This window comes from Acyrthosiphon pisum, chromosome A3 (assembly GCF_005508785.2).
Source record: "Acyrthosiphon pisum isolate AL4f chromosome A3, pea_aphid_22Mar2018_4r6ur, whole genome shotgun sequence".
Taxonomy (NCBI): domain Eukaryota; kingdom Metazoa; phylum Arthropoda; class Insecta; order Hemiptera; family Aphididae; genus Acyrthosiphon; species Acyrthosiphon pisum.
Genome location: NC_042496.1, coordinates 24,324,153 through 24,332,837, shown reverse-complemented (window position 1 = coordinate 24,332,837; position 8,685 = coordinate 24,324,153). Strand labels below are relative to the sequence as shown.

Genomic DNA, 8,685 nt, shown 5'->3' with positions numbered 1-8,685 from the left:
TTATTTGTGAACCATTGTAAAATAGCAACATATCATCGGTTATTGTTTAGTTAAATACCTATTAGAAGTTACAATTTTAGTTAATACTCGGTATATTGGAATAGTTATCAATGACGGAGACTCAAAGAATTAAGTATATATTAATATAATAGGTATTAACATTTATAAAATTAAATCTGAATATTAATTCAAAATTTATTTGGATAAGTTGGAGCGGACTACATTATAAAAATCATTATATTAATTAAGTATAAAAAATGATATATTTTGGGAGAATAAAACACTAAATATTAATTTTTATATTAGGTAACTAGCATCCTTGTATTTGCAATTCAAAACTTTAACCAGGTATAAATATGAAAATTAAATCTTTTTTAAAATAAGCATATTTCTTTACACTAAAAAATATTTTTTATTACATTCAGTCTATATAATTATGTTATAATGTTCATTAAAAATTGAGCAGATGTTACTAGTTTCCTCCATATTTTACTTTTAAAAACCACAGTAATATTTTAAGATGAGTTATGATGATTTTCACATTAAATTATTCATTTGTATGTCTTACACAACTTAAGACCTGAAAAAACTAGTTGCTTAAAAAGATGATTGTATTATTAATATAGATATTTTAATTTTGCATAAGACAACTTTACATAGAAATGCATTAATTCTAAACTTCATTATCAACGTTTAATGAAACAATATAAAGTTAGATGACATAAAAAAGTTTTCATCATTACTAAAATGCCATTCTGTAAATTAATTTCCAATAGAAATTTAAGGAATTATCATTCAACACATAAAGAAAAATGTATGACAAAAATTCAGGAGTATAATTTCTAAGGGTGCAAAAAGGAATGGGATGAAGAAAATTCAAGTTTCAACCATATTTTCACAAGTAAATCAGGCAGAGTGAACAATAATAGGCATTTAAACTGAATGAGAAATGTTAATGCACACACTAGAGCACAAATAATGTTCGATTGATGTAAAAATTACACATACAAAATCATTTAAATTAAACCGTATTATTATGTGAACAAAAATTCGGAAGAATGAGATAATGACAATAGTAGAGATTAGGCAGTTGTTTTAGGTTTTACTTCTTCAAGGCTAGGCAGGGTTTCTTCACTCTTCTCTTTTCCTTTGCCCTGTTTAATAATTAATTCATTAATAAACAATTTAATATTATCGAAAAATGTGTATATTAGTTACCGTAGTTTCACTTTCAATGTCATCAAGTTCAGGCATTTCTTCATCGTCTGAATCCTCATCAGAAGGTATATTATAGTCTCCTCCCAGGCCTCCTCCTAAGCCCCCAAACTTAGGGCCACCAGCACCTCCACCCATCATATTGAGCATCTGGTTTACAAAAATAAATTAAAATTTTGAATACAACATAATATAAAAATTAACTATTTAAACTTATTGACATACGTCATCAATGTTTCCATCTCCACCCAATCCACCACCACCTACTGCTGCAGCTTCATCTTCTGAATCACTTTCATCTTTCCATTTCTTAAAATCGACTTTTAACCAGTGGTATTTCTTTTTCTCTTTGGTTAATTGTGGCCAATACTTTGTGTCAGTAGATGGCTTTTTCAAAACCAGTTCAATGTATCTACCACCAACTGTTGTTTTGCTATTCTTTAATATTAAAGAAAAAAAAACATTAAAAATTACATTGATAGGTAAAATAAGTATATAGGCAATATAAAATTAGTTAATTAAATTTACTTCAGGTTCTACTGCCGCATATAACGGTATAGTAACATCATATACTTTTTGTTCCAAGCCAGCAACACTGTGGAAAACTATTTGTTCAGGTTCAATTTTAATATCTGGATTTTTGCTATCTTCTACACAAATGGTAACATATACAACATCATTACGTTGTGCCCAAATTACAGGAGGAATTAAAGTTCTGAAAGAAAAAAAGTTTACTTATAAGTTATAATTAAATTGGTTAAATTCAAAATAATGTATTAAATAATATGTTCCGTTTTATTGTCATAGATGTATCTACTATTACATTCTTATGCACATACAATAAAATATACAGTTTTTCATCTTGGTTAATCTGAGATATGAAACCAAGAATTATTTAAATATTATAGGTAATATTAAAGAGTTGTCATTAAATAGTTATATAATCAATATTCTAAATTATAATTTAAATTAAGATTTATTTTCAAAAGTGTAGTGTAGAAGTACCTACCTACAGATAGGTACCTAATCAAAACTTTTTTCTCCTAAATCAGCTTCAAAGAAACAACATGGTACATGTGTTAAATATTTATAAACATACAGCATACTATAGGTACCTAACCTATATTTTTAAAATATTGATGTTGTTTACATGTATCCTCTGAATATCTAAATTTTAACATTATTATAGGGCCCCCTATTAACTTTAATAGGGGGAAATGATTTTTAAGAATTATTGATTTCCTATAGGATATTTAAACAAAATCTTATGTAGGTAGGTAGGTACAACAAAATTAAATTATTTATATTAGGTATAATTTATTTTAACTGATTTGAAACTTGACGCTTATTTGTAAACCAGTTTCATAATTCAATAATACATAATATTTGTTTTATAACCACACACATACCTGCACTTGACATACAGAACTTATTTTATTTATTTACCTATCTAATTGATCTTGTAAACACAATAGTCAATATTTATACCAGTTTATATTAATTATTATTATTAAAACAAGTACCTACCTACTTACTATTTATTTCATTATTATTATTTATATGCAATATTTAAAATTAGTTTTTTCCTCCAGGTACTGTACATTATCAAGAACTTGATATGAGTATTATAATAATTTTTTTGGAATACATCATCAACAACTATAAAATGTATTTACAACAGCATAAAAATTATTCTTAACACAATAAACAGCCTTTTAATTAACCTTGAGCATACCATTTAAACCGAGATTTAAACTATCCATTAAAAATATTAATTAACAATAAGCCATTCAAATATTTATTAAAAACAGAAATGATTTAACTAAATTACTAAGGTGATTTTTAATCGTAAAACACAAATGATTTTTTACTTATGAAAACGTTTAGTAAAATAGATTATCAAAAACAAAGCAGTACTTAAGTACCCAAGTAAGTAATTAAATTGTAAATTTATAAATACTACAAATCAATTAATTTTTAACGTTAGATAAAATAAAATGTATAGGTAATCATGTTGTATTCCATTAATACACTTATGTAGGTACTCCACATTGATTTATTGACACCAAGCCCCTATGGTTTCTAATAAAATTATGTTGCTGTTTTTATTAACAGTTTCTATATAAATTAATAAAAGGTGTACCTGCCTAAGCCTTAGAATATTATATACTACCTAGAGATACATTACGGATAGGGAGGATTAAATATTATGTACAAGCGATTAGTTACAAAACATATATTGATTGTATAAGTACCACTGATGAAATTTGATACTATTGTCACAAGCAATATTGCATAATGGGTTGGACTTGGTACACCGTTCGCTATAATTGTGCGGCCGGAAGAGCAGAAATAATAAAATAAAAATAATAAAAAATCACTCATCGTCAAGCGAGGGTACTGCCTACCCAACTCGAAGGTAAGTAGGTGCTATAAAAAAAAAAAGCTTTATCATTTCTTTTGTTCCCATAGGGCATTGGTAACGGTGTTGAAGAGGGGTGGGGTGTCAATAGTGGTGGGGGTGGAGTGGAAGGGGGCGTACCGCGTTTGATCGATAAAGTATTACGAGAGAATTCGAATTCGAGAGATAAAGAGATCAATCCATAGGAAAATGATCAACGAACAACGGTTCGCCGAATCTCACGACCAGGAAACGACGGCACTATAATAATTTACCGGTGCGCGCGCACCAGAGTTACCGGGGCACAGGCGTCAGCGGTTCTTTCGAAAACGGATGTCGAGAGGAACACCGAACAGTTCAAAGTTCAGCTGAGGGTGGGGGGGGGGACCGGCCGGAACGACCGATGGTCTGAACTCAGGATTAACCGGAAGTCAAGCTCGAGGTGCGGTGGAAGTTGGAAAAACGGAAACGGCGGGCACACGTGTGCGCGCGGAGAGCCGACCGGAGCACGAGGTGGTGGCGGAAGCGGCGGTCGTCACCACTTCCCGTCGACGGCCCAGGCGTCGGGAAAGCCAAACGTGCATCTCGCAGAAATTTTCTCCCCGCCGTCCGCGTCACAAATGTCTCGCGACCGACCGCTGTCCGGACCCAACATGGCGCGTCCGGACAGGAAAAAAATAAAACGTAATCACTTACTGTTGAGCGGTCATGTTGAGTGTTCACCCTTCGCGTGTTTGGTTCTGGTTGCGAATTGCAATGGACAGCCGGCGAACAGTGCGAACGACGAAGAGTTAACTCGGTGTACGCGGGAAACGTAAATTATGCAAACGAATCACCGGCAAAATGAACAGTTTGACAATTGGAAAATAACAAGTAGCTGCTACACAACTCTAGGCAACCGCGGAATGAAACGAAAATCGTCCAGTTAGTCGGCGCGGTGGGGTCGGAGGGGGCCGACCCGGCGGCGGCCGGCAGTGAGTTACGATATCGGTCAATGGAAGAAAGGCGTTCGTCGCACACCTTGGAGGAATAAATCGCCAACGAACGCCACTACATTGACCGCCGCCGCGGTTGACAACATTTTATTATTGACTATAATATTATAATTATAATATTATTATTGTATACTACTTTGATGTCGATTTACTATTTACCAATTATTGTAAATCATACCATTAATTTTAATATTTTATCAAAAAACATATTATGCACCTCGGCCTTAAATTCTTAATCATAAACAAAGCTGAAAGCAGTAATACGGCAACATATTATTATATCCAGCGCCACGGTCAGACACGAGCTAAAAGAAAAAATATAGCGGTGGCACGACATTACGACAGTGTATGATGATATATTATCTCGAAGAAGGAGTTGCCCATATTTTAAACAGTGTACGGTTTTAGTGTTTTTTTTTTTTTAACCGGACCTAACTAATTATCTACTGAATCAAAGTGAAAAATGTCGTGTATTATATGCATATATACACGTCATTGTAGCGCGCGGCGCCGCATTCTATGACGGCCGTTGGACTTTGTCGCTTACCTATTACTCTTACGCTAAAAATGTAAGGAACCTTTATTGTCAAAAATGTTACGATCTTCAATTTTCATACAAGCTATTTTTATCGTAAAGTTAATGTTTTTAGAGATATTGCAAAAAACCCGTAAAAAAGTGAAAAATGTCACCTAAAATCTAAGATGGCGATGATTGCGGACCTCTGAGGGGTGGCGCATTTTTTTCGGTCAATCAGGGCCTCAAGACCAAACTTTTCGCCAAGTTTCAAAACTTAAGTATTACAAGGTATTAGTGTATTACAAGTATTCACAAGGTTTTACAAGGCAAAACCCCCTGTTGACTGGACTACATACGTTTCTCATAAAATACTTAACAATTCTTATTTAATCTATGACATTAGTAGGATTATAATGAAATGCTTGATTTTTTTTTTAGATTTTTTCATTACGTTGTTCTGTGTGATTATTATTTACTATTTATGTATTATCCACTCGTATTTCAATGTCATCATTGATTTCTGTCTTAAATATTCATATTTTTTAAATCTTTTTAGTGAATCTCTTCCAATATTGTTTTTTTTTACCCGTTGATTTGTGTTGAAAGTGTGTCGTAATTCAACCTTAAAACGCATATACAATTTAAAGACTTAATGTCTGTCTTATAACGTCTGGGTCAGCAAAATAATAATATAATATATTATACTTAACTACTGCCAGTCACTAAATTAAACTATAATCTATAGATACCTAATTGAGTGATGGCCCGGGTGAAGACCGGGTAACTAACCTCAGCTAGTATATATTAATATAATACAATTATTAAACAAATAATATTATAATATAAAATATTTTGTGCTATACTCGTTTAATGGAACCAGTTATAAAGATATTTTATTTTTATTGGTAGGTTATATAATATTTTAAGGGGGCTTACCATGTTTTTTTATCATGATTCTTGGCATGATATATTGATATCGCAGTGTTTTTGGTCTTTTCTCGATGCACCCTGTTGATATAATTTTTTGTTCTTTTGTCAAAAAGCTTGAGAATTCAATACAAATGTTCATAATGAGATTTTTACACCGGTTGAAAAAAAAACCGAAAGTATAATATTACCTATACCTGAACAATACACACACAATTTCCACAAGCCACAAAAATTAATTTTACATAGACGTGTCGACACATTTATTAATAATATTATCAAATATATACCATAGGAACCTATTATAACAAAAACATGTATTCATGTAAATTACAGCAGCATAACATAGCAATAAATAGCATTTATTGGTAGGTATATAATACAATTTATATATATTTCTACAAAACATTATTACATTGTTAGTATACATTATTACATTGTTATTACATTATGACATTATTAAATTATTTGGACAGAATATAATTATAGGTACATTTATACAATATGACATTATTACAGCTCAAAATAGCAAAGTTCGAAGCTCTACGACATACGACCACGAAACGGCACATAACAAGTGGCGAAGAGCCGGATGTGGTACAGATAACGGTGGGAGGGGAGGGCACGTTTAAAACTATAATATACATTAGTACATTACTGATGTGGTCAATAGAACCACAGCAACAAAACAATTGGCTCCATAACGAACGGCGTAGACGTCTATGTTTGACTGCGGTTACAGGCCCTCCATCCGTGTCTTACATTCTTGCGTCATAATCGAAACCGGAAACTCTGTCTGGCAGGACGTGACATTGATTTGATATTTTACAAAGTTATAAAATGTTTTACATACTAAATCTACATACTTCATTACTTCCTAGTAATGAGGCTGGTAATTAGGGTTTATTATTAATGTGAAATCGGCTATGGAAAACAAAATATCAGCTTAGCAAAACTTCTAGTACCTATACCTACAGTCGCATCGACGCATCAGTAACGCAATACTTTAAGGCAGGGGTCGCTAACCTTTTCCACCAAGTGAGCTACATTATAAATGTCAAGTATATGATGAGCTACCACTATTTGTTTACATATACTATTTATATTATTACATGCAGCATAATAATATTCTCCATCGGAAAATTGTATGTTTTTCTTCGCTTTAAAATACTATATTTACTGTGTATAGCTCAATATTGTCGGTACTTTTGCTAGTTATAAATATGCCAAGTGCCAACTTTAAAGTGTACAAACAAAGAATAAAAAACAAGGAAAAGTACTTATTGAATAAAAAAAGAAACTTAAAGATAGAATAAATTCTTCAAAAAACTGTTGTCTCGGCAATTTTCTAAAAAATTGGTGAAATCATGACAAAAACACTCAAGTAAAAAAAAAAACAGATCTAAGCGCTATAAAAATATCATAAATAAATACTAAGTAAATTTAATTAAAGCACTTTCATTTATTTTGTTTACTTTGCGAGAAATTGTATACCTAGGTATGTTATATGACACGGCACACGAAATAACGTGAACAAAATAAATACAAATGGCATTAGAAGTCCATTATAATACCTGTTATAATGGACATTTCTACGCAAAAATATAATATAGCTGTACGTCTGTACACTGCTGTCCATCTTTAATTTACAATATAATACATTAAGACACCCAGAAAAATGTCATAACATCATCTTATAAGTTATAGTCATAGACTCAACTATATGATTATAATTCTCGAGGAGGGACCGAGGGAGCTACATCCTACAGCCCACCTAACAAAACTGTTAACTTAAAAGTTAAAATAACCAATAGGGGCCTTCACCTAATTACCTAAAAGCAATAATAGGATAAATCTTAGTCAGGGGCTAAGTCTCCTTTGGCCCCTCCACCCTAGTTGCGCCACTGTTAGCTAAAGATGGTATAACCAAGCATTAGGCACTGTGCAGTGGCTTGGACAAATCGGACGATTGTGAACTTCAACACATTGACACTGTGACAGTAAACATTTCCGTAATTCAAGTAAGCAAACCCTATAAACTCAGATTGGTGAGTGGGCTCGTTTCCATGTTTTTTGGAGGACAAGACTTCAAATTACCGGTAAACAAGAACCCAATCGTAGTTCGTAGCTGTTATTCCTGCAGAGTGTCACTTCTATATTATATTGTTCTATGGTATGGCCAAGAGGGGAATACCTATAACAGCTCGTTGACACCATAACTCCTTCATAGCACGCAGTTTAAGAAAGATGCAAATACTGCCTCGTTTAAAATCCTAAAGAAAATGGCAAATGAATTTTCAGTTTGAATAGAAAATAAATTAACTGTAAACCAACATCTGTGTTGAAAACTTGAAAATCAAAAAAAAAAGTTAAAGTACTTACTTAAAAATCAGAATATGAATAAAGAAAAAAAATCATTAGGTATTAAAGAAAAATCGGAGTGAGCATTCTTAGTGAATCACCTGTATAGTTTATATATACCTATTATAAATTATGATACTGCATATAATACATAAGCGTATATAACATACCTACCTATCCAATCTTTGTAATTTTCTGTACGTCACATACAATAATATATAAATAACAGTAAATGTTGTCGAACGTTGGTTAATAATAAGCATACATAA

General features: G+C 32.1%; 1 protein-coding gene across 1 annotated transcript; it reads right to left on the bottom strand.

The window, feature by feature from the left end:
• Positions 1–674: 674 nt before the first annotated feature.
• On the bottom strand, positions 675–4,534 carry LOC100159849 (co-chaperone protein daf-41). Its single transcript, XM_001951849.5, has 5 exons — positions 4,313–4,534; positions 1,744–1,930; positions 1,441–1,653; positions 1,219–1,365; positions 675–1,154 (listed from the first exon to the last, which is right to left on the bottom strand). Exons 1-5 carry the CDS (start codon positions 4,324–4,326, stop codon positions 1,083–1,085), a joined length of 633 nt encoding a protein of 210 aa, XP_001951884.1. The 5' UTR covers positions 4,327–4,534; the 3' UTR covers positions 675–1,082.
• Positions 4,535–8,685: the final 4,151 nt, after the last annotated feature.

Excerpts from the sequence above, each read along its gene's own strand:
- LOC100159849 (XM_001951849.5), bottom strand. Across the intron at positions 1,654-1,743 it reads ATGCGGCAGTAGAACCTGAA|AATAGCAAAACAACAGTTGG; the intron begins GTAAATTTAATT and ends TTAATATTAAAG. Across the intron at positions 1,155-1,218 it reads ACATTGAAAGTGAAACTACG|GGCAAAGGAAAAGAGAAGAG; the intron begins GTAACTAATATA and ends ATTATTAAACAG.